Source organism: Sorex araneus, chromosome X, assembly GCF_027595985.1.
Source record: "Sorex araneus isolate mSorAra2 chromosome X, mSorAra2.pri, whole genome shotgun sequence".
In the NCBI taxonomy this organism is placed as follows: domain Eukaryota; kingdom Metazoa; phylum Chordata; class Mammalia; order Eulipotyphla; family Soricidae; genus Sorex; species Sorex araneus.
Genome location: NC_073313.1, coordinates 206,323,764 through 206,348,166, shown reverse-complemented (window position 1 = coordinate 206,348,166; position 24,403 = coordinate 206,323,764). Strand labels below are relative to the sequence as shown.

General features: G+C 49.9%; 1 protein-coding gene and 1 pseudogene across 2 annotated transcripts in view; one reads left to right on the top strand and one right to left on the bottom strand.

Annotated features, from left to right (window-relative positions):
- ITGA6 (integrin subunit alpha 6) overlaps positions 1-23,116 on the bottom strand; it is a 92,862-nt gene extending 69,746 nt beyond the window's left edge. For both annotated transcript variants that reach the window (XM_055122484.1, XM_055122485.1), the window contains exon 1: positions 22,775-23,116. In XM_055122484.1, the coding sequence (XP_054978459.1) occupies positions 22,775-22,968 (194 nt within the window). In that variant the 5' untranslated portion in view covers positions 22,969-23,116. The remainder of the gene's footprint in view (positions 1-22,774) is intronic.
- Positions 7,909-8,109, top strand: LOC129400334 (small nucleolar RNA U3; annotated as a pseudogene).
- Positions 23,117-24,403: the final 1,287 nt, after the last annotated feature.

Genomic DNA, 24,403 nt, shown 5'->3' with positions numbered 1-24,403 from the left:
GCTCTGCTGTCTTTGTCCTTTTCCTCCTCCTGCCAAGAAAGTCGATGCTGACACCTGGGATTCAGCAGCTGCAGCTCCGCACAGTGGCATAAGGAGAATGGGCACTAGGCCCGTGATACCTCACTCCAGAGGAGGCTTGGAAGTAGGTCAAGTGAAAAATACAGTGTTTTAAGTGGACGTGTACACACACGTAAATATTTACGAAAGTTCTGTCGCTCAACATGGACAATGTTTACTACACTACCTTCCTGCACTGAAAGAAAATATTTTCTATGGAGCAACCAGGACAGTTTAGGAACGAGTGATCCTAAAGACGCCAGCTGTATGGAGCACTGCAGCTATCCCAGATGTCCTGGTCTCTTATGACATTTCCTCTTCGATTGCTAGATTACCGGGGGGTGGGGGGGGGTTGTCCTACAGAAAGAACATCCAGGGAATTGTCAAGAGACAACTCTGGCAGGATTAGGATTTGCCAGCCTGAAGAGAAGATGTCAATAAGTCTAACAAAATAATGAGATAACCTCACAAGAATACACTGGCTGAACGTCAGTCCTGGTTGGGCCTATCATAGCTGGGATATTATGCTATGTGGGTATGTGCTCACAGAGCCACTACTACTTCCAGAGAGTCACACCTCAGACATTTTGTGAGTGTGTGTTTGTGTGGGGGGGAGAAGATGATGGTATAACGAGGGAGTTGGGATACACTCAGCAGTGCTCAGGACTTGCTCTTGACTTTGAGCTCAGGGATCACTCCTGGTAGGCTTGGGGGACCAGATGGGATACAGGAGCTCGAACCTGGGTCAGCCATGTGCAAGGCAAGTGCCCTACTCACTGCACTATCATTCCAACTCCCAGTACTCATACTTTTTACCCTGCAAGCCAATTAACAGTCAGAAATATAGAGAAGTTACAAGAGGACCTGGTAGATTTAAATTCTGGTGGTGAATGTCATCTGGTATATCATATCAATAGAATGATTCCATCACAGACAAACTGAGTATCATCTGGTATAGATTATTTGTACTATGATTCTATCTCAATTTTCTCATACTATGTTTCAAGCAACAAATGAAAAAAAAAGTTTGTAGAACTGTGTAGATACTTAAGCAGTGATGGAGCACTATATATCCTTTATTAGCATCTGATGGGCACATTCCATTCTAGTTCTAATTCTGACAAGAAATCTTGAGCAAGTATAGATGCAGGTGGGGCCAGGGAATCTGTTTGGTGTAAGACTGTCAACTCCAGTGGCAGAAAAGATTCGAGCAACTCCACTCCACTGGTAGAGTAACCTCTGATAATATCAGCAGGAAGACACATCTTTGTTGTTGTTGCTGTTGCTCTTTTTGGGCCATGGCTGGCGATACTCAGGGGTTATTTCTGGTTCTATTTTCAGAAATCATTCCTCGCAGTGCTCAGGGGACCATATGGGATGCTGGGAAATGAACCCGGGTGAGGCGTGAGCAAGGCAAAGGCCCTACCCGATGAACTATCACTCCAGCCCCTGAGGACACAATTTTTGAGAGCAACAAGAGCGTGCTATAGGCTAAAAGGCTCCCAGAGGGCTGCTGAAGGGCTGCGGACACTTCAGTAGTGAGATGGGGTACATATACTCCTAAAGCATAAGCATTTATACTCTTGCAAAATAATGCTACCCCTATGAAAACTAAACAAAACAAAACCCACCAAGAAAAATCTGGAGCCAAGAGAGAGTATGGTGTGGTTAGGGTACAGGCTGCGCATGCACCTCATCCAGGTTTGATCCCTGAGTCCATCCGCACTGCCCCTGACACCCCCCCGCCCCGCCCCACTCCCCACAAAACACACACAAGTATAACAGTGTGGAGCCCTGGAGGCTTCCAGTACCACCGGATATTTCAGGGCCCAAGCAGCATCTCATCCTTGGGCCCTCACGTTGACTGGGGAGACCAGTCGGCTGAGAAACATCAGTGGGGCCCCAGGCATCACCTGTTAGACCCAAAAAGAAAAAAAAAACACAGGGTTGGAGCAATAGCACAGCGGGTAAGGCATTTGCCTTGCACGCGGCCAACCCATGTTCGATTCCCAGCATCCCATATGGTCCCCTGAGCACCACCAGGAGTAATTCCTGAGTGCAAAGCCAGGAGTAACCGCTGTGCATCACCAAGTATAACCCAAAAAGCCAAAACACACACACACACACACACACACACACACACACACACAAATAACACAAAAAAATCTCGCATGGAGGGCTTTCTTCTGTTCACTAAGAGAGCACATGCAAGAAATAAAAATATACTTTAAGATCTTGCAAGAAATAAAAAAAAAACAAAACCACTACACTAGGATGGGAACCTCTGCTTAAAGAGGTGACACAGTCTTTCCTGAAATCCTGCTTTGAACAGCACAAGGTTAGAAATGACCTGCATTTCCAAACTGGTGACATAAGATTCACCTTGTGGTGCCAATACTATGCAGTTATTATAAATACTACGAGACACTTTATGACAACTCCAAATAAGCTCTTAAATACACCGGGGCGGCGGGGGCGGGGGAGGAGAGGGAAAAGAAGGTGAAGAATACAAGTGGCATGTGACCACCTAGGCACAAAAAGTGGCCAATATGTGCTCCGCAAAGAACAGAGACATTGTTCAAGAAGTGCTGAGTGATGGTTGCCTTCGGTCAGAACGGGGCATCAGGTCGGGGTGGGAAAGAGAGGGCTCACATTTGCTCGCAGTGTTTTAATCGTTGTACCTTGCGACTGTGTTTCCCATTCAAAAATGAATCTCAACTGTGATCTGTAACATCCAGTGGAGCATGGGAAGCAGAAAAAAAATGACAGTGGTCGCCAGAGGCGAGGTTCCTGGCCAATCACACAGCTGCTGCCGGCACGGGGCAGACAAGCTCACACACGCTCTCTTTGTTGTGGGTACTGGCACCATGCAGGAGGCAAAGGCGGCTTTACAGGCATACCAGACGCATGACAGCTCCATGAAAACAACAACAAAATTGTGTATAAATAATCCCTCCTGGGGACCAGGTATTCTGCTGACCCAAGCAGAGGCAGAGGCAGAGGCTGAATGAAATACACAGGAGGAAGTCCAAAGAACGAGAGGGTAAAAAAGCACCTTTGGCAATGATGGCCATGGTCGGAATGAAAGGTGAGGTCTGAGAGAGGAGTTCTGCTTCTCACTGCAAAAGCCCGTGGCACTGGGCCTGAGAGAAGTACAGGGGCTTAAGAACTGGCTTTGCATGTGGCCACCTCCGGTCTGATCTCCAGCATCACATACAATCCTCTGAGCACTGCCAGAAGTGACTTCTGAACACAGAGCCAGGAGTAAACCCTGAACACAGCTGGTTGTAGCCAAACACTCTCCCAACCCACCACCACCAAATACACACACACACACACACACACACACACACACCAAACAAACAAACAAACAAATAAACAAACAAATCAAACTCAAAAACATCCAATGCACAGACTATTTTCAGGGGAAGATGCTGCAGATGGAAACACAGCAACATGAAAGTCCTCCCTTCCTTTCCAGGCAGTGGATTTGTCCACAGCAGGGGCATTCCAGTATGCAGAGCACCAGCACAGCTAAGCATCACATACAACTAGCTTCAGATTCAATGTCCTTGGTGTTGGATGTGGCAGACGTGGCCCAACCACCGCAGTGTCCACTTCCTCGGGGAGGAGCAGAGTTAGTCATGGTCCAGGCCTGGCCCTTGATCCAGCCCATTATTGCCCAGAGAGGGGCTGCATACTACGAACAGGAGGTATACAGGAGTAGCCTCAGTGCAACTGTGGATACAATTGTTTATTTGCTTAAAGGTGGAATTCCAGGGGTGTAGGTGGGGCCGTTTGATCTGCAAAGGAGGCAGTGGACCAAAACAGTTTGAGCATCTGATAAAAATGGGCTACGCCTTTTGGGAAACAATATGGACGCTTCTCAAAAAATTAGAAATTGAGCTTCCATTTGACCCAGCAATATCACTTCTGGGAATATATCCCGGAGAAGCAAAAAAGTATAGTCAAAATGACATCAGCACTTATATGTTCATCGCAGCACTGTTTATAATAGCCAGAATCTGGAAAAAAACCCAAGTGCCCGAGAATAGATGACTGGTTAAAGAAACTTTGGTACATCGACATGGAATACTATGCAGCTGTTAGAAAAGATGAAGTCATGAAATTTGCATATAAGTGGATCAACATGGAAAGTATCATGCTAAGTGAAATGAGTCAGAGAGAGACAGACACAGAAAGATTGCGCTCATCTGTGGAATATAAAATATCAGAATGGGAGACTAACACCCAAGAATAGTAGAAATAAGTTCCAGGAGGTTGGCTCCATGGCTTGGAAGCCGGCCTCACATACTGGGGGAAAAGGCAGCTCAGATAGAGAAGAGAACACCAAGTAAAATGTGACTGGAGGACCCTTTCGGGAAGGGAGAAGTGTGCTGAAAGTAGACTATAGATTGAACACGATGGCCACTCAATACCCCTATTGCAAACCACAACACCCAAAAGGAGAGAGAGAACAAGAGGGAATGCCCTGCCACAGAGGCGGGGTGGGGTGGCGGGGATGGGATTGGGGGGTGGGAGGGATATTGGGATCATCGGTGGTAGAGAATGGGCACTGGTGGAGGTATGGGTACTCAAATATAGTATGACTGAAACACAAGCACAAAAATGTATAAATCTGTAACTGTACCCTCACGGTGATTCACTAATTAAAAAAAAAAGGGCTATGGACGGAAAGTGTGGAACCAAGTGGGTCTCCCTGTTTCCACCCAAGGACACCTTGGCCCAGTTCCTACAAAGAAATGGCTGTTCCGGTGGTAGTGCTCCCTGATAAGGAGAGAGTTCCTGGAACTGGAGCAATAGCACAGCGGGTAGGGTGTTTGCTTTGCACGTGGCCGACCCAGGTTGGATTCCCAGCATCCCATATGGTCCCCCGAGCACCACCAGGAGTAATTCCTGAGTGCATGAGCCAGGAGTAACCCCTGTGCCTCGCCAGGTGTGACCCAAAAAGCCAAAAAAAAAAAAAAAAAAAAGAGAGAGAGAGAGAGAGAGAGAGAGAGAGAGAGAGAGAGAGAGAGAGAGAGTTCCAGAGCAGGCAGTGGCACCTGGGCTGCTCTGCTCAGGCGTCTGCTGGAGGCTGTTTCCTAAGTATGGTTGTGTTGGTCGCCAGATCTCAGCTGGAGTGGGAGCTGGAGGCCGGTGGCAGGCTGCAGACAGGAAATGCAAGGGAAAGAGCTCTGGATGTGAGTGGAGGTGGGACAGACACTCAGCTGCCAGGGCGGGCAGCGAGACCTAGGACGACAATCCTTGATCTAGAAAATGAGGAAGCTGACCTTTCTAGAACTTTCCCTGGGCTCCTCCCTCACTTCTGCGGGTGGCAAACGATTTCAGTGGTAAGGAAATCCACAAAAGCACTATTGGATTGTACATTCCAAGAACATGCCGCTCTTTGCACAGGTAAAAGCAACTCTAACTGCAGCAGAGGTGTTCGGTTTCTGGTTGGTTGGTTTTTATTTAGGGGCCACACTTGCAGTGCTGCGACGGAATGCAGGACCTCATCATGCCCTAGAGTCAGTCTGCACAACCCCTCCCCCTGTCAGCAAGGCAAGCGCCCTCCCTGATCACTGTACTATCACTTTTATTTCATTTTCATGTTTGAGGAATGATACATGTCACGTTCCACATTACTGCTCTGAGCACATAGAAGATAAACCAGACCCAGCCCTGCCTTCAAAGGGCACAGAGTTCAGAACCATCAGGTCCACTTGCATTCTAACAATATCCAAATAACCTCACCAGAAACCCTGACATAAAACTATCGGTAAGAATAGAGCTGACCCCACAGGAGCTGGGCACCAGAAGTCAAAGGGGCAAGGAACAAAAGAATAAAACAGAGCTGCTTGTGTAAGAGGGAGACAGGACGGCGGTGGCAGAAATAAGTACTTGCCAATCAGGCTAAAGATGGTCAGGGAGCAGGGACAGCTGTTAGTCTAATCTGGTGCACACTTCTTTTGGACTTTAACCTGTAAATAAACCACTATCGTATTAAACCTCACTTTCAACCTGTACACAGTGTAGACCTAAATATGCTTTCAGTTTACCGGGGGGTGGGGGAGTGGCGGGCTCTGAAGGGGATCCATTAGTGACTCTTGGCTAAGCAAGGGTCTATGCAATGGCCCAAAGAGGTAGTGTTGCTTGGCTGGGCCCTGTAGGGCTAGGGCTACCTGGGTCACCCCCCCCCCACACACACACAGTGCTGGGGTTCTCCAGGGCCACGCCCGGCAATGCTCAGGGGACCACGTGGTGCTGGGTATAGAAGTGGGTCGGGTACATGCTAGGTAGCTCTATACTATCTCCTGGCTTTCACTATAGAGCCATCAAGAATTACGCCGAGTAGCAAGATAGAAGCAACAAGTCTAGCTAGTCCCCAATCCCCACCCTCAATCATCACTTAAGTTCAGCTGAAAGCTTACGACAAAAAAATGACTGGTTTCTCCAAGTCTGGGTCCTCGGGGGGAGCCAGGCTCACATCACCAGTACCTCCTGTCCCCAGACACTGGAGGCTCATGGTCCTCTGTAGAGAAAAGCTTGGGCTGATCAATGATTCCCAACCACATGCAGAAAGAATTGAAGGGCTGAGGAAGCAGAATGCAATAGGGTCAGAGCTCAAAGCTTAGGACATCTTTAAGGCCTCATATTTAATGTATTTTAAAATGTACACACAATTCTGGTTTTGGTTTGGTTTGGGGGCCACATCCAGTGGTGCCTGGAGAACTTTACGGAGGATAGGGGACGGAGTCCAGGTCAGAATATGCAAGCCAAAACCCTACTTGCTGTAGGCCCTGTACGTATGATTCTAGGGCAGAATAAAATAATAAAATGACCTTTAAAAAAAAAAACTTTCTACGATGCTACCTCAGAAAGATGTTTCATACTTAGTTTGTGGAACATCCCAGAATGAAACTGATACTCTTGGATCACTCCAAATAACCTCAATTATTGAGGACTGGAGTGATAGCACAACAGGTAGGGCGTTTGCTTTGCACATGGCCAACCCGGGTTCGATTCCTTCGTCCCTCTCAGAGAGCCCAGCAAGCTACCAAGAGTATCCCGCCCACACAGCAGAGCCTGGCAAGCTACCCGTGGCGTATTCGATATGCCAAAAACAGTAACAACAAATCTCACAATGGAGACGTTACTGTTGCCCACTCAAGCAAATCGATGAACAAGGGGACAACAGGGCTACAGTGCTACTCTTGGATCATTTCAAAGACACTTTACTTTCTTTCCCATTCAGATTTATTTCAAGCACCTCTTTAGCCTACACCACTTTCACTGCGAAATAAGAGGTTGAAAACGGACCCCAGTGGGCAGGGGAAGATGGCTCAGGAGCACACGCTGGATTAGGTTTTTGTTTCTTACCACATGCTGAAGCACATGCTCTGTATGCTGGAAGCCCAGACACCATCCCTGTCACCACACAGTCCACCAGGCACTACCAGGAGTGGGTCTCCAAGCCCCGAGCTGAGAGTAGCTCTTCAGTACCCCTTCGTAGGCTCCTTAACCTCCCTCCTAAAAATGACCATATATTAGAACACAGGATGCCCATTTTCCACATTCCCGACAACTCCTAAGGCAGTTTGTATTCAACAGACGCAGCAAGGTGCTCGACCAGCGGAGGAGGATGAGATGATAGGCCCATCGGCGCCAGGTCAGAAGCAGGAAGCAAAGCTTGGGCTCTCAGGCCTTGCTCCCACCTCACTTCTCGTGAAGCACAAGCCCCCCCCCATCTCTACCTGGTGTCGGGGGCCACGGGCACTGTGTCCATCCAGGCAGATGCTCCCATACATGAAGGACCAAAAAATGAACCCCGCCAAATCTTATCAAATAATGACTCTACGTTCTGGGATCATTTTTATAGTTCGTTACTAGAGAAGTTTCTCTGATCGTGTAGAGCACCCGAAACCATGAGCATCCTCTCCTGGGTCTGAAGCTGGTTCTAGGTGTGGCTTTTGCAAGTGCCCTTTACCACAGATGAGCACTTCTTCTCTTCCCTGGGAAGGGAGAGGGAGAGGAGGCAGTCTGAGTGGTTCCGTTTGAAAAAAAAAAAACTCATCAAACAAATGGCTGCGGTTCTCTGATGCCCAAATATAGCACAAAAAAACAAAGATCGTTTAGGAATCTGCATGTTCACATTTTCTCTTCCTCTTCCAAGCCCCCATTTCTCTCCCTTGGTTCAAGACACTCGGAGAGTTTCCAACTGCCTATAATGACCGACCACCCCCCCCACCAAAATCTTGTTGAGCCCCTCCCAAGGGGAACCTTCATCTTTGACTTGCCCCCCCCAAAGTAGTGTCTGTAATCTACCAGACTCTAAAGAAATGGCTTCAAAGACTCTGCCATGAAGGAAATGGTATTTTTAAGGGCTCCCACCTAAAGGCTGATGCCTATGGAATCCAGCGCCATGTTTGGTGCCCTCTATGACCCACATCTCATCGTAAGCCTATCCCTACTACATGGGCACCAGCAAATTCCTCAAGGTCAGAGCAACAGAACTCGGGGAAGCTGGGATTCCAAGCCCACATTCCTCAGCCTTTGATACAAGAATGGAATCCAATCACGACAAACCTCTTGACAGGCCCTAGGTGATTTGGGTCTCATGCACTATTTCCATTCATTGAAAGAGTAGAAGTAATGGGAGTGGGGGAGGGGGGCATGGGAGGGGTAGGGGGAATCTCACCATCCCCCCCTCGCCTCTCCCCCATCAGTGCCCAGTGTCCTGTGAGGAGCCACCTGAGCTCCAATAAAGGTTAACTCCTTCCTGCCAGATCTTTTGTGCTTCACAGATCCCACAGGACCTCCCCTGGTCCCTATTCCTTTCTGACTTCAAGCACCTGCAGCTACAAACAAGCTCACTATCACTTTCTTACATCTTTCAAAAAATGTTTTCCTCTTGATTTCTGTTTTCCCTTCAGCCCTTGCCCGTTGTTCTTTGCTCTGCTCCTCAGCAAAACCAAGAGTTCCTGTTCTCTGACTCCCGTTCCTCTTTTAGCCCCTCACCAAACCGATGATAGGCATTGCCCTTCTTCCCCCCCACCCCCCATCACTGCCAGGGCTCTGACACACGGTCAATGACACACGGTCAATGGCCCATATGGCTTCACCAGGGTCAATTCTCAGGGTCGTTCCACATAGTGGAGCCTGCACTCCCTCTCTGAGCCCCCTCACTATGTGCTTCCGAGACAGCCCCATCTTCTCGGGTGTCCAGCGCTGGACATTTCATACTCCTTAATCCCCAAGTGGGAAGAGTCACTGCCTGGTCATCAGTCTCTGTCCTCCTCCCCCTCATGGATCATCATAGCCCATTACCCTAAGTACCACTTCGACACCTATGTCTCCACTACATGCATCGCTAAGCCAAACCTTCCCATCTGAAAAGTCAAACTTCCTTCAAATACCTGCTCGACGAAGCCACTTGGCTGTCTTGACATCTCCAACCCAACCATGGAAAGTCAAATCCTGTTCTTGCCCCTGAGCCTATTCTCCTCAGAGTCTTGCCTAAACCACTGTAAGAGCAACAATCCTTACGGTGGTTCAGGCCAAACCTTGGAAACATTCATTCCTGCTCTCTCACACTGCATACCTAGTCCATAAGAAATCTGTCAGCTCCAAATTCAAAATATACCCAGGATCTAACCGCTTCTTACCATCTTCACTCCTACTCTGATCCAAGCCATCACCAAATCTTACTTGTTATTACAGAAGCCACCTAATTACTAGTCCCTACTTCTATCCTCACCCCCATTCTGTCCATGTTCAATAGTCTCGCACCTGGAAAAAAAATCCATTTAAAGTCCACGTTAGGATCCAGGAAAAATGGTTCTAAGGTCTGGGGCCCTGGTTTGATACTGACACCCTATTGTCCCCTGAGCATCCTGAAGAGCAATCCTGGAACACCAAGCTGGGAGCTACCCCTGTTCAGAGCGAGGTGTGGCCCTGAAACCAAAATAAATAAACTGAAAAAAAAATAAAGTTCATCCTCTTCTCAGAACACTATATGGGACTCTAAGTGGAACTCTTCTCAGTTTCTTTCAGAGAAACAAAGTCTTTCTGTGACAATGTGCCTTCAAGAAGACTATGTCTCGCCTCTTGCTCCTTCATCTGCCAGGCAATCTTACACCTCAGGGCCTTTGCACTTACTGGTCAGAAATGCTCCTCCCCTCCACCCCAAGAGTGACAGGGTATAATTATCCTCTGCCTTGGTGAAGTCCTCCTAGGCTGACTTATTACCAACTATTAGGTTGGTAGTCCCTTTGCCCTTTGCCCATGCCCTCTTCCCTCTCTCCACTGGTATTTTCTTCTTTACCAATTACCATCAAAGCAATACACTCATTTATTGTCTCCTGCATCTGTACCTAAGTTGTAATTTTACCTCTGGTATGCTGATGTACCTCCAGCATCAGAGTTCTATGCAGAACGTATAGTAGATGCCTGATGAAAACTGGTAGAACCCCTAAACACACACATACACACACACACACACACACACACACACACACACACACATTCAGAGAGAGACAGTGTTGTGGTCTCAGCAGATCTGAAGCACATTTTCCTCGAGTCTTTCTTGGTGCTTATGGTCAAGTAAGGATGGAAATTCACATTCCTCAAAAGTTGCACATACAATAAATACATGCTTTCCCCACACAGACAAGCATACTTAGGGAAGACACTTTGTGATCGTGAAAAATGGCTCATCTGGCTCCTGGCTGGGGTGTTGCTCAACGTGGGGGTCACTTTCTTGGCATTACCTGCTGGGATCACCCTAAGGAGGGGACCCTAGGGTGCCTTCCACAATTCCCCCATTTTTCTGAGCTAACCCCTAGGTCGCAGTCTTCTCTATACAAGACTTGCAAAGCACGGTTCTTTCTAAACTGACTGATTCAACCATGTTTGGGGTGCTTCGGCACTCTCACGGTGGCCCCCCAAAGTCTTCCCTTCAGCTGTGCATCAGTTATCTCCTGTCAACCTCTCCCAAGCCCTCAACCCCTACGCTCTAGAAGCCCCAGGTCACCCACCTTTTCATATGCTTGTGTGTTCGCAGGAAGCCTCTTTACCACCCAGGTCCTCAGCCAGCTGAGCTTTTTTTCTGAATATTATTCTAAGTTATCCTTGAGCCCCGGGCTGGAGTGATAGCACAGCGGCCTTGCACGTGGCCAACCCGGGTTCGATTCCTCTGCCCCTCTCGGTAAGCTACCGAGAGTATCCCGTCCACACTGCAGAGCCTGGCAAGCTACCCGTGGCGTATTTGATATGCCAAAAACAGTAACAAGTTTCACAATGGAGACGTTACTGGTACCCGCTCAAGCAAATCAATGAGCAACGGGATGACAGTGATACAGTGACAGTGACAGTGATCCTTGGGCCCAGAGAAGGCACAGGGATTAAGTTACTTGCCCTGTTCGCAGTTGACCCTGCTCTGATCCCCATCGCCACCTAGGGTACCCTGAGCCCCACTGGGAGTGATCTTAAGCCAGGAGTGAGCCCTGAGCATCACCAGCTGTAGCTCAAACCTATTCTCCCCACTCTCACTCTCCCAAAAGTGTCGCTTAAGTTGGTTCTGGGTCTGGTCGCACAGGAAACCATGAGGTCTCTGTAGCAAATACCATTATCCTGGAATAGCAACACCCTATCACCTATGAGGCTTTTAAGCATTTCCTTATTTGAAAACTCCTCCGTTTCTTTTTCTTTTTTTTTTTTTCTTTTTGGGTCACACCCAGCGATGCTCAGGGGTTACTCCTGGCTTTGCACTCAGGAATTGCTCCTGGCAGTGCTTGGGGGACCATATGGGATGCCGGGGATCGAACCCAGGTCGACCGCGTGCAAGGCAAACACCCTATCCATTGTGCTATCGCTCCGGCCCCACCTCCGTTTATTTTTATGGCAGCAAAATTGGACTCTTTTAAGCCTATTCTTTTTTGCGGGGGAAGAGGATTCTCAAGCAGTACTTGGGTGGCCAAGGGATTCTACTACCGGTGACAGTTGAGCAACCAGACTGGATGGTTCAATTCTCGGACCCAATGGCGCTAGAGGCACCAGGGCTACACTGGTGATACTCAGGAATCACCAGGATCAGACCCACTGGCTCTGGGGACAGGGGTCATGAATTGTTTGGAGTCCTATTCAGGATCTCAACATGAATTAGCTTCTCAGCCACCCCAATCAATACATTTTGAATGTCTCACATCCATTCCCCAGGTTTTAAGTTTCTTTTCTATCCTATCTTCAATCTCTCCAGAGCCTTGTGGAATTGTTTCCCTATCACTAACTGAACATACCTTTGTTTGCAAGAAACAGACAAAACTCCACTAGCAGTAGGTAGAAAGTGGTCAGGCTGTGGCTGGACAAATGCATCAGCAGGTAAGGAACAAGGAAGGGTTCCTTCCTCTGTTGGACTAGGAGGGAGCAAGAGGCTCCAAGCGTGACCTGGAAACCAGGACCAATGCAGACGCTCCAGCCACAGCCCAGGAGCCCAGAGTGGACGATGCCCATCCTACAGGGACACAAAGGTCACAAAGGCCCAGGAGCTTTAGCTGACTGACCTCCTATCTCCTGAATCTGAAATATTTCATGTTTATGTGACTCACAATTAAAATCCTCTCTGTGCAAGGCCCCGGGAATGGCTCAGTGGAGGAAGTTCCCGCCTCGAAAGTGTGAGGCTGAGCTCAGTTCCCAGTGCACCCCGTGCAGGACTCTGGTCCCAGTGGTCCTGCTGCCTGGGGTCTCTGGTGGGGCTCCCAGTGCACTGCGGCCAGAATGTGTGTGAGCACTGCAGCCAGGGCACTGTGAGTACTGCTGCAAGAGTGTGTGCCTCCCGGAGAGTACTGGAAAAATCCAGAATGAGCACTATAACCAGATGTGCTGAAGCACTGCCCTAAGTGCGTGTGACCTTTTGAGCTCTGTGGACAAATGTACCACCCGGTAACCAGACATGTGACTCCCAAAGAGCAACACGATAAAGTGTGTGACCCCTAGTCATTGCAGTGACAGCAATGAAAAAAAGGGAAGGGATGGGAGAAGGGACTTTAATACAGGCAGGAGCTGGTGGGATAGCAGAGGAGGTAAAACACTTGCCTTGCACACAACTGTACAACTGACACTGGCTTGATCCCTGGGAACCACATATGGATCCCCCCAAGCACTGACAAGTGTAGCCTCTGAGTACAGTTGGGTATCCCCCACCCCCAACAAAAACCCTACAGCAGCCGTCATTGTCACTGTCATCCTGTTGCTCATCGATTTGCTCGAGTGGGCGCCAGTAACGTCTCCGTTGTGAGGCGTATTACTGTTTTTGGCATATCGAATACGCCATGGGTAGCTTGCCAGGCTCTGCTGTGCGGGCAGGATACTCTCGGTAGCTTGCTGGGCTCTCCTAGAGGGTGGAGGAATCGAACCCGGGTCGGCTGACAGAAACAAAACAATAAAGACCTAAATACAGGGCTGAAGAGAGTACAGCACGTAAGGGTCCTGCCTTGCACACAGCTGACTTAGGTCTGATCCCTGGCATCATATATGGTCCCAAGCCTTGACTTGGGTCTGATCCCTGGCATCCCATATGGTCCCAAGCCTATCAGGATTGACCCCCGTACGCAGAGCCCTGACCAGCACCAGGTGTGCCCCACTCCCTCATGCCGCCCCCAAAACCCACCCAAACCCGAAAATCTAAATACAAATAAATGTCTTTTTCAAAATGAAGAAATTGCATTGCCATTTTTATCACCAAGCATCAGAGAGCTTGAGGAAATGAGCATTACCGTGCGCTTCATTTATTCTTCATATCACTACCCAATGGACTCATTTCAAGTTATTCCAGTGTTTGTTTTTATTTCTATACTCCCAGGCTTAGAAATCTAAGAGTTTCTAAAATGTTTCTCTATACTACATCTAAAATGGCTTTAAAAAAAAAAAGTAATCCTCAGATTGTATGCCGTGCCAAACACATCTAACTACTGGGCAAATAAACATGTGTGCACATACATATCCACAACTGCATGTCACTTGTTTTTGCTTCCTCACTTGTACTGCTCGCTCTCCCCACCCCGTTCCACCCAGCCCTCCTAATTCAGAACAGTCTCCTTTCCCACTTAATTGGTTTTTGAGACTGTAAAGCTTCCTCAAGTATATTTTCCCATTTGAGATTAGATGAAGTGATAGCAGTATCTAACACTGAAACCCAATGTGTGTGTGTGTGTGTGTGTGTGTTTGTGTGTGTGTGTGTGTGTGAGAGAGAGAGAGAGAGAGAGAGAGAGAGGGAAAGAGAGAGGGGGGGGAGGGAGAGGGAGAGAGAGAGAGAGAGAGAGGTGGGGAGAGTCTGCTCGACATTCAGTGACCTACAGAAAATGGCCAGGGCTGGAGTGATAGCACAGCGGGTAGGGCGTTTGCCTTGCATGCGGCCGACCCAGGTTCAATTCCCAGCATCCCACATGGTCCCCCCCGAGCACCACCGGAAGTTATTTCTGAGTGCAGAGCCAGGAGTTAACCCCTGTGCATTGCCAGGTGTGACACAAAAAGAAAAAAGAAACAGAAAATGGTCAACCATGGAATAGTTAAAGTGATCTGCAGATTGGCAGTTGTTTGGTCTTTCCTAAACAGAATAGGCGGAGAGGACAAATCAGATCATTCCGCCCTGTAATAAGGCAAACAGGGACAGGCTCTGGTGAGGAGCCAATCTACCTGCCTCAGTTCCGGCGAATTAACTGTTAGCCTCCTAACTTAGCTGCAAGAGATCAGAGTTTGTGAGTCTAAATGACAGTTTAAGGCTACCACTTCCCCCACCCCCTCCTTTCCCCACTCCCATCCCCTCCCCCCTACACACACACACACACACACACACACACACACACACACACACACCACACAAACACATTCCATCCATGCAGTTTTGAACAGGCTCCTCCTGCCATACATGAAAGTCATCATGTCCTGCTTGTGTGGGCTGCCCAGCAAGCACCAAGGGGAATCTCCGAAGTCAGAGTCTGGCAGGGTCTAGCGACCACACAGCTGACATTCCTTAGGGTGCACGCCGCCCCAGAATTCACAGCCCACGTCCGCAGAACGGACAACCTATAAAACAAAGCAAGGGCAGGCACATCGCCATTTCTGTCTGCACAGGGCCAAGATGTTCCCAACTTTGTCTCTGCACACTGAAACGCCATGGAAATGTGCTTTTTGAAATGTGCTTCCCAGACACGAGAGTGGAATGAAGAAAAGGAGGTGGTACACCAAAATTTCATCACCAAAGTCAAACCCCAAAGCAGAGGGTCTTGTGAGCGTTACATAACCATGGAAAACAATGGACCTGCTATTGTGGGGGGGTGGCGAGAGGGAGTGGGGGGAAGATTCCTGGAGAAGTCGCATCTGTTAGAACAGACACCTGCTGAACATTTACAACATACAGGTCTAGTGCTACAGATAACTGCAGCCAACAGTGTGAAAGCCTTGCTGAGGTTCCCAGGGTGGAGACATGCTGTACACCAGACAGTGGACACAGGAGACGATAAAGGGGAAGAAAAGGAATAAGGTGGGGGTGGGGGTGGCAGGCGAGTGGCTGGCACAAAGTCAGGCTATGAGACAAGGCAGATGCGGACATAAAGCCAACTTGCTCTACATGCCAGGCCACATTAGCACATTTAACAAGCAAACAGTATGTTTATTCTGGGCCAGCACAGTCCGAAGCAAGGTTCCCCTTGCTCTTCAGCTGAGCAGGAAAGGGCAAAGGAGGTCAGTTGTTGTGGTTTTTCATAACACAAGTATATTCACTGTTCCTGGCAGAGCGGCTAAAACCCTGGGAACCTGGGAAGCTACCAGAGCAATACGGCATCACATGAAGTTAATGAGGTGGCTTTGGGACCCCACTAAAGGATGCAACTGGTATTCCATTGCTGCTCAATGGAATACTATGCAGCTGTTAGAAAAGATGAAGTCATGAAATTTGCATATAAGTGGATCAACATGGAAAGTATCATGTTAAGTGAAATGAGTCAGAAAGAGAGGGACAGACATAGAAAGATTGCACAATTTGTGGAATAGAAAGTAACAGAATGGGAGACTAATACTCAAGAATAGTAGAGATAAGTACCAGGAGGATTACTCCACAGCTTAGAAGCTGGCGTCGAATGTTGGGGGAAAAGGCAGCTCAAATAGAAAAGGGACCACCAAGTAACAGGTGCTAGGAGGGCCCATTCGGGATGGGAGATGCGGGCTGAAAGTAGACTACAGACTGAACATGATGGCCACTTAATACCTCTACCGCAAACCACAACACCCAAAAGGAGACAGAGCAAAAGGGAATGCCCTGCCACAGAGACGGGGTGGGGCGGGGGGAGGACGGGGTGGGGGTGGTGGGAGGGATATTGGGACCATTGGTGGTGGGAAATGGGCACTGGTGGAGGGATGGGCCCTCGACCGTTGTATGACAGAGACATAAGCACGAAAGTTTGTAAGTCTGTAACTTCACAGTGATTCACGAATAAAGAAAAATAAACAAACAAACAAATAAATAAATAAATAAAGGATGCAGCTGGTTGCCAGGTAGAGAGGTAGAAATCCTACAACCACTTCTTGAAGGACTAGAACTCTCAGACCCCACCTCTCACTCTCCAACTGCAGGGAGGGGAGAGGGGCTGAATTGAAAGCTATCAGTAATGGCCAATGAGTTCACTCATGATGCTGGCATAATTAAAAACCCCCAAAATGAGGGGGATCTGAAGCACATCCAGGCTGGTGAGCAGGTAGAGAGGGTTGGGGTGAGGGCGTGGAAGCTCTCAAACTCTTTTCATAACTTGCCCTATGCATCTTTGCCACCTGGCTGGCCCTGAGTCACAGCCAGACATAATAACCAGCGACCTACTAAGTAAACTGTTACTGAGTTCTGTGAAGTGCTCTAAGGAATCAGCCAACATCATAAGAGGCTTGTGCAACCTTCCCTCTGTAGGGGCTGGTCAGTCACGAACACTGACGACAACCAGGACTGGTTGGCATCTTAAATGGGGGACACAGTCTGGTGGGCCTGAGCCCTCAATCTGCAGGAGCTGACGACAGTCTCTGGAAAGCGAGTGTTAGAATAATGTTGAATTATGTTGAATTGTAGGAACTGTTTAATGGTGAGTCGTTTCCTGCACCCCCCGCCCTCACACACACACTGCGGAGTTATCTAAACCCCACGCACTGTCATGGCAGGACAGAATCTATCCCGGCGAACTCTGAGTCTACTCTAGTCCACTTTACTGTCTTCCCACCAGTGTACCTATGTGAAGAATGGAAAGCTTATCGAGCTCAAACCAAGAAAACTCTAAGAACAGATCTTTGAATTATAACAATAAAAATGAGTGCCAGAGAGCTGGGCTGAGTCTAGGATTACATATACATATATATGTATATGCATATACATATATATATACATATATATATTACTTTTGGGGTCACACCCGGCGATACACAGGGGTCACTCCTGGCTCTGCACTCAGGAATTACCCCTGGCGGTGCTCGGGGAATGCTGGGAATTGAACCCAGGTCGGCCGCGTGCAAGACAAACGCCCTACCTGCTGTGCTATCGCTCCAGCCCAAGGATTATATTCTTAACGAAGGCATTCTCCAAGTGACCCTAATGTCCAGCCAGGTTTAGGAAGTCCTGAGGTTCCCTCCCAGACAGATCTGTACTCACCCGAGGATGGGGAAGAGCACTGGAATCCGTTACTCAGGGCTCAACCTTTATGAGCTTCCACAAGTCCCTCAGAACTCTGGTGCAGACACGGGTCTACCCAGAAGGCCATTCACCAGCTCTCAGGCGCTCTACTGACCTCCAGGATTAGGTCAGCGGTGTCCTCAAGTCTCCTCCTGAAGACTTCATGTCCTCAAGAACCTTTTACTGTTCTCGGAGAGCCAAGACTCCTGCCATCAATTCACAAGTGTCCTCACACCGTTAATCCTGTTTGGTCACCACCCCCTTGTCAAGTGACTCCAGGGCCTCCATCCTCCAACCCATCCTTCTCTCTCTACTTGTATTATAGCAACTTCCGAAGTCTGAGTCTCCACTGCTGGGAAAGCCTGTATTTTGGGGGTTAAGTTCTGAGGTCTGTCTTTTAAGGCAAAAGTCAAGTATAATTAAAAATCACTCATGAAAATCCCTCTGTCGGGAGCTGGGCTCTTGAACACTCGAAGACTAAGAATTAACATCTTGTGTGTCTCTGCCGGAAGGTTAAGGCCTCTCTCCTCCTGGGGATCCACTTAGACCAGAGAAGGGCAAAGGGTTAAGCAAAGGAATTTCTCCCTCTCTCCAACCTGGGCTGGAATAGTGGATTTCACAAGTTAAACTGAGTGTATAAGATGACTCCACTGTACTTGAAAGAGCCAAGCTAGGTGCTATCAGACAAAGAAACAAACACCAAACCCCTGGTCTCACATAACCAATAATCCACTCAGGAGAAATTAGATCATCCTTTAGTGGTGGTAACAGTTAAATACAAAACCAGTCCAACTGTCACGGCACCTGACACTAAACACTTCAGACATTCGAAAGAAGAGAGTGCTAGGGCGGAGACAGGACTCAGAAGACATTCAGGGAGAAATTGGATCTGGCTCTGTAGCTCTCTGGTTCTTTTAAAATGAGCTGACTCCGAACCAATCCACCCAATCCGACCAATCCAACTTCGGAGTCAAACTAAACCTGACATCTAAGCATAGGGTTGTATTTCCTATCTGGTTCCTACCGACCCTCTTGAAAGTGCCATATACTTCATTCTGTCCTAGAGTCAAGGTTCTAGGGGAAACCACTTACCCGCAGGACTTTCTCATAAAAGCCTAAATGGGAACACTGATAGGCTAACACAGAATAAGTGTACAACTCAGAACACAGAATAACTGCCTTTATAAGCGTGAGACCCTTTTCCCCAGTAGATCACTCATTCTGTATGAATACTCATCCTTTCCACCCCAGCTTATTACCTGGATAGTCTCATACCAGCCTGCACTAAAATTAAATCTGTCCCTTTGTGTTTTCTTGAGTCCCAAGGTCTCTCTGTCCAGTCTGGTTCTTTCCGCACTCCTAGGACTCAAGGTGACCAAGCACAGTCCTTGGGTGATGGTTCTGTGTCCTTTGGCACTCAGAATAAACGCAAGGAAGCAAGCACTTAAGTACACATCCTGGATGGCTCCCGTCACTCTTCACTGAACTTTTTCAGAAACTGAGTGTGTGTGACGGACGGTGAGTCAAGCAAAGAAGGAAAAACCCCAGGAGCTGATCCAAGGCCAGTTGGAATAAGGGTCAATAGGAAGAGAGTACAGGCACAGATATTGAAATAGATATGGCCTGGTCCCTACAAGGGAGCAGCTCCATACAGCAACAGCATGGATGATGTTATCGGAACTCCAGCATGGGCCAATTTCTCCCAGCTGCAGAACATTTCTGATTGTCCCTTTCCAGGAAGGTCTGAGCATGAGGCAGAAATACCAGGTTCCAGACCCGGCTTCTGTTAAGATTCTACTAAAGCCCTTAGAAGACCTAAGGCATTTCCCAACTTTCAGCTTTCAACTTTATCTCCAAAGGGAGCCAAGATCACCGAACATGATTTTTACAAGCCAGGAAGAAGACAGACTCAGAACAGAAGTGACTGATGGTGGACCTGGAGAGAGTCTGGAAGCTACGAGGGATCTGAACGTTGCCACAAGGAAAAGACAGGTACCTACCGTAGACTCTTCCTTCCAGATTATTCCATGTTCAGACACAGACCGACCGATCTCCACCCAGCAATGCTGAGCGGTTACTCACAGGATGGACAAGGCCACAGGAGGCCTCCAGCATTTGTTACCTGGAAGTGGTGACGCATCCCTAACCACTCCGAGAACAACGCCAAGTTCTACTCACACACCCTGATCTCAGAAACTGTAGCCATCAGCTCATAATTCCCTGATCTCAGAAACTGTAGCCACTGGTTTATAATTCTTGAATCTGAAGCTTGCTTTTTTTTTTTTTAATACTCAATCTAAAACCTAAGTGGTATTTTATAGTCTTCAGTTCAGTTTTATAGTCTCCCAAGTTGTAGGAACACCCAACATGTTTTAAGAGTCTTCGTCACAGTTTTATTCTGTTATAAAATGTTAAAAGTTTAGATATTATTAAATAGTTCAATAGCACTGTAGAAAATTTAACTCACAAAAATCCAGAGCAGTTTCTACTGTCACACTTTCATCTGTTAGCCCCACATTTAGATTTTTCACTTCTACCTCAATGAAATCACTACTCAGCAAATTTGCCATAAATCTGAGATTGATTGATAATTGCTTTAAACACTGGTTTCATAAATGTGACTAAGAATTTAAAATGACAACTACCCAGACTATAACAGGCTTTTCACAGTCTCAGAATCATGAATTTGCAACACTTGCACCTAACTGGCACAGGACAGGTATTATTGCTTTGAAACTAATCACCATTAACAGCAGGCATCCCTACCACTTTGCCACTTCGCAAGTTCTCTCCTAATTCTCACAACTCTATTAAGCAATAATCCATTTTACAGGTAAGGAGACAAAAGCCCAGAGTAAATTAACACCTGCCAAGTGGGACCAAGCACAGGCCCCTCCACACTCCCTGAGCTTTTCCATCATAGCGTGCAGAGCTGAGGAAACTCCACCAGAAGCTATGGGGATCTTGATTTCACTGTCTTTTACAACCACATTCTTTGCTGACAAAGGTCAGCAACGGGCATGCTGAATACTGGTTCTCTTGGTGGACAAGGGCTGCACCAGAAAATGGGGGTGCTTTACCCAAGGAAGCATAGGACCTAAACATTGGACTCCAGGGACAGATACAATCCCCCAAAAGGGAGCCCCTCCCCACCCAACGGCCTCTTCAGCTATTCACTCTTGCCAGTGCCTAAAAAAGGGCATTTCTAGGAAGCATCAGCCGTAATTGCCGGCTGATTGGCCCCTTGGGGAGGGTTTACAGCAGCTCTAAAACTAGAGAAACCCACCAGCAGTAAGGAGTTCAGCAAGCCGCAGTTGACCTCGGTACAACTATAGTGTCCCGTTAAACCCATCCATCTAAAGAGGATTTCCTCCACCTCTCACAGAGTCTGTGTGAGAAAGCAGTGGCAGGCAGCCCCCACAGGGGTCTGGGGTGCACACCCAATGCCCTGGGCAATGTATTCCCTCTGCTGGACACCCACAGGGTCTACACTCACCAGTTCCATTTCTCCCTCTGGGTGGACCCACTCCTAGGTCACCAGCCCAGCTTCCATTTCCCAGATCCCACCCTGCCTTTCTGATTTACAGCTTAATCATTATTTCTACCAAGACAGAGAAGTGCCAGGCAGTCCGCCAGGCCTCTAGGCCAGGCAACTTCCCCATCTCCAGCCAATCTCTCTGCTGCAGGAGCAGGTGTCATCAGAATAATCTAATACCCAGCGGGCCCACCATAGCCACCAGTCACAGAGTGCTCCAGTGCTGAGTTCCAGAAGTTCCCTACATGGTCAAAACCTCATTCTCCTGTGCTGCATTCTGTTTTCTCTGGTCTGTTGGTCCTGGAAGCACCTCCCCACTCCCCAATCCCCCCCAGCCCCCCCAACACCGGTTCAATCAAAGGCCTGAGCTTTTGATTGAGGTAGCACAGATCAAGAACGCAACTCCACAGGCATTACCGCTACCAAGGGTCCACACGGGCTCCTAAAGAGTTAGTTGCTGCAGTGGGACTCAAACACTGTCAAGGAGAGACAAGGAAAGGCAGGAGAGCAGGTGGATGTCTGCAAGCTCATCATAGGAGGGGGGGGTTGTATGGTGCGGGGTTGTCATTCCCAAAGCCTGTGAGTCAAAGCCACGGCCCAGGCGGGACATCCGGCTCTCGCCCTTGGGGTGAGCCAGTCCAAGCAAGCCCAGAGAACTAACTGCAGGGGTGCCACTGGGCTTTGGGGCCTGGGCTGGGGAGAGGCATGCACGTTGCTCCCGGGAGTTGCGGGCGGGGGGGGAGGGGTGGGGAGGGGGAAGGGTTGTTTTCTCAGCTGACTTAGTCCTCCAACAGGTGTTCGGTGAGTTCCATCATTTCCAAAGAGAAAAACCTCTGGAAGACGCGGAAAGGATTTCCTCCGCCCTGATCGCGCGCCCCGCAGGAATCGCCGCGCACCACTCGCAGCAAAGTGGCTTTCCAACTTTCAGCGGGGCGCGCGAACGTTCCTGGAGTTTGGGGAAGGCCTGGGGCCCCCCAACAACGCGCCCGGGAGGCTCAGCGCCGGAACGCGACCCCTCTACCGCGAGTTACCTCCACCCCGAGTTACCTTTCCCTCCCCAGCCCCGGCCCGGACACACGCGAAGCCCGGCCCAGCGTGCCACCTGCCGGGTTCCCAGCACACACGCCCGGCAGGAGGGGCCGCGGGAAATCACTTTGTTTGCAAGAGAGGCGGGGGAAGGAAAAAAAAGTAAAACTCTCCGGGCGGCGGGAGGGGGCGCGGGCAGCACCGCCCGGCACCCGTGCCCGCGGTCCGCAGGGCTCGGCCGCTCCGGGCCCGGGGAGGGCGCAGGAGTCGGGCGGGGGTGGGGCGGGGGTGGCCGGCCGGCCCGGCTGCTCCTCCCGCGGGTGGCGGCCGCAGGGGTAGGGCCGGCGGGCGGGAACGCGGCGCGCCCTCGCCCCGCCTGGCGCGCGCGCCCGGTGCCCCGGTGGGAGTGGGAATGGTAGGGGTGGAGGGATGGGGGTGGGGGGGACACTCACAGCCGCTTGTCCTGGGGCTGCAGCTGCCAGTGCATGGCCAGCGAGAAGCCGAAGAGGCTCCCGGGCTCCCCTCTTTTGCTGATCACATTGTCCTCGCGGGTGTCCAAGTTGAAGGCGGCGCCGAGTCGGGGCAGGAGTCCAGCCGACAGGTAGAGCAGCCAGAGCCGCCCCGCGGCCGCCATGGGCCGGCGCATCTGAGCGAGGTGCGGGAGCGCGGAGGCGCGGCGGCCGGCTGCACGCTGCTGCCGCGGTCCCCTCGGTCTCCGCTCGCCACCGCGCGCGCGGTCCCCACCCCCGGGACGAGTCGCGCTCCCCGCCCGGCCGCTCCCCCTCGCGGGCAGCTTCCCGAGCGCTGAATGAGCCCGTTGTTCTCTGGAGACTCGCAGGCGTTTTATCAAGTGACGAGGGCGCCGGCCCCGCCCCTCCCCACCCCGCTGGCCCCTCCTCGCGCGCCCGCCCGCCCGCCCGCACCTTCCCGGGCCGGCCCGGGCTGCCGCCTTGGCCGCTGCAGCCCGCTGCTGGGGCGCCCGCCCGCCCCTCGGCGCGCTCTGCGGCCGCCGCCTACCTGGCCGGCCTGGCAGCAGCAGCGCCCCGGGAAGAAGACACCCCAGACCAACTCTGAGCCGGGCTGTTTCCGCGGCGCTGGAGGGTGGGGAATGTTCCCCGGGAAGCAAGCGCTGGAATGACGGCGGCTAACTAGTGCGTGCAGAACCCCCCGGAGCTGCTGACTACCTGTTAGAGCAGACGCGGCGCTGGTGGGGTGGGGTGCCCTGCAGGCCGGAAGCGGCGAGCACGGTGCTCGCGCGCGCTGGGGGGCTGGGGGGGCCCACGTGCAATTGCAGACCTCATGCATGCATGCGTTCTTTCCACAAGTTGTTGATGGACGTGAGCGCTTGACTTGTGGGGGAACGAAGCTGCGTAACTGGATCTCTGTCCTCAGACAGAATCGTCCAAAAAAACTATATATGTGTATATATATTTATGTCAATTTTCAATAACGCTGTACAATTTATAGCTCGCAGCCATGAGCTAATCTGAGCCGCCTAACACTCCTATGGAGGTGTTTTCTTTTTTGCCGATGAGAAAAACCGAAGTTTAGTCGTGTCCCAAATTGGCACTCAGCGATCAGTGCCTAGGGGAAAGAAGGGATTGCAGAAGACGCCATAGCTTTCCAGGGGTTCAGAGACTGAGGAGCAGCCTGCTCGGCAGCAAAAGACGGATTATTTAAAGTGGCACCTTAAATATTGAAAGTGGCACAAACTCAGGGGCTCCCTCCTCCTCGAGACTGCTAGGTTAAATGGGAGGGAAATGTGCTCTCCAAGTTGCAGCTCTGAACTCAGTACCAACGTGGGGTGGTTCCTGCCTCCAGGACATAGGGTGGAGTCAGTAATGGGGTGTGAGTCCCTACAGCAACTTTATTCTGCTGGGTTCTTTTTCTTTTTTTATTTTTGGGGCACACCCAGCGATGCTCAGGTGTTACTTCTGGCTCTGCACTCAGGAATTACTCCTGTCGGTACTCAGTACTCGGAGGACCACCAGAGATTGAACCTCAGTTGGCTGAGTTCGGGGCAAATGCCCTACCACTGTACAATCGCTGGGTTCCTTTTTTTCTCTCTCTCTTTTTACTCT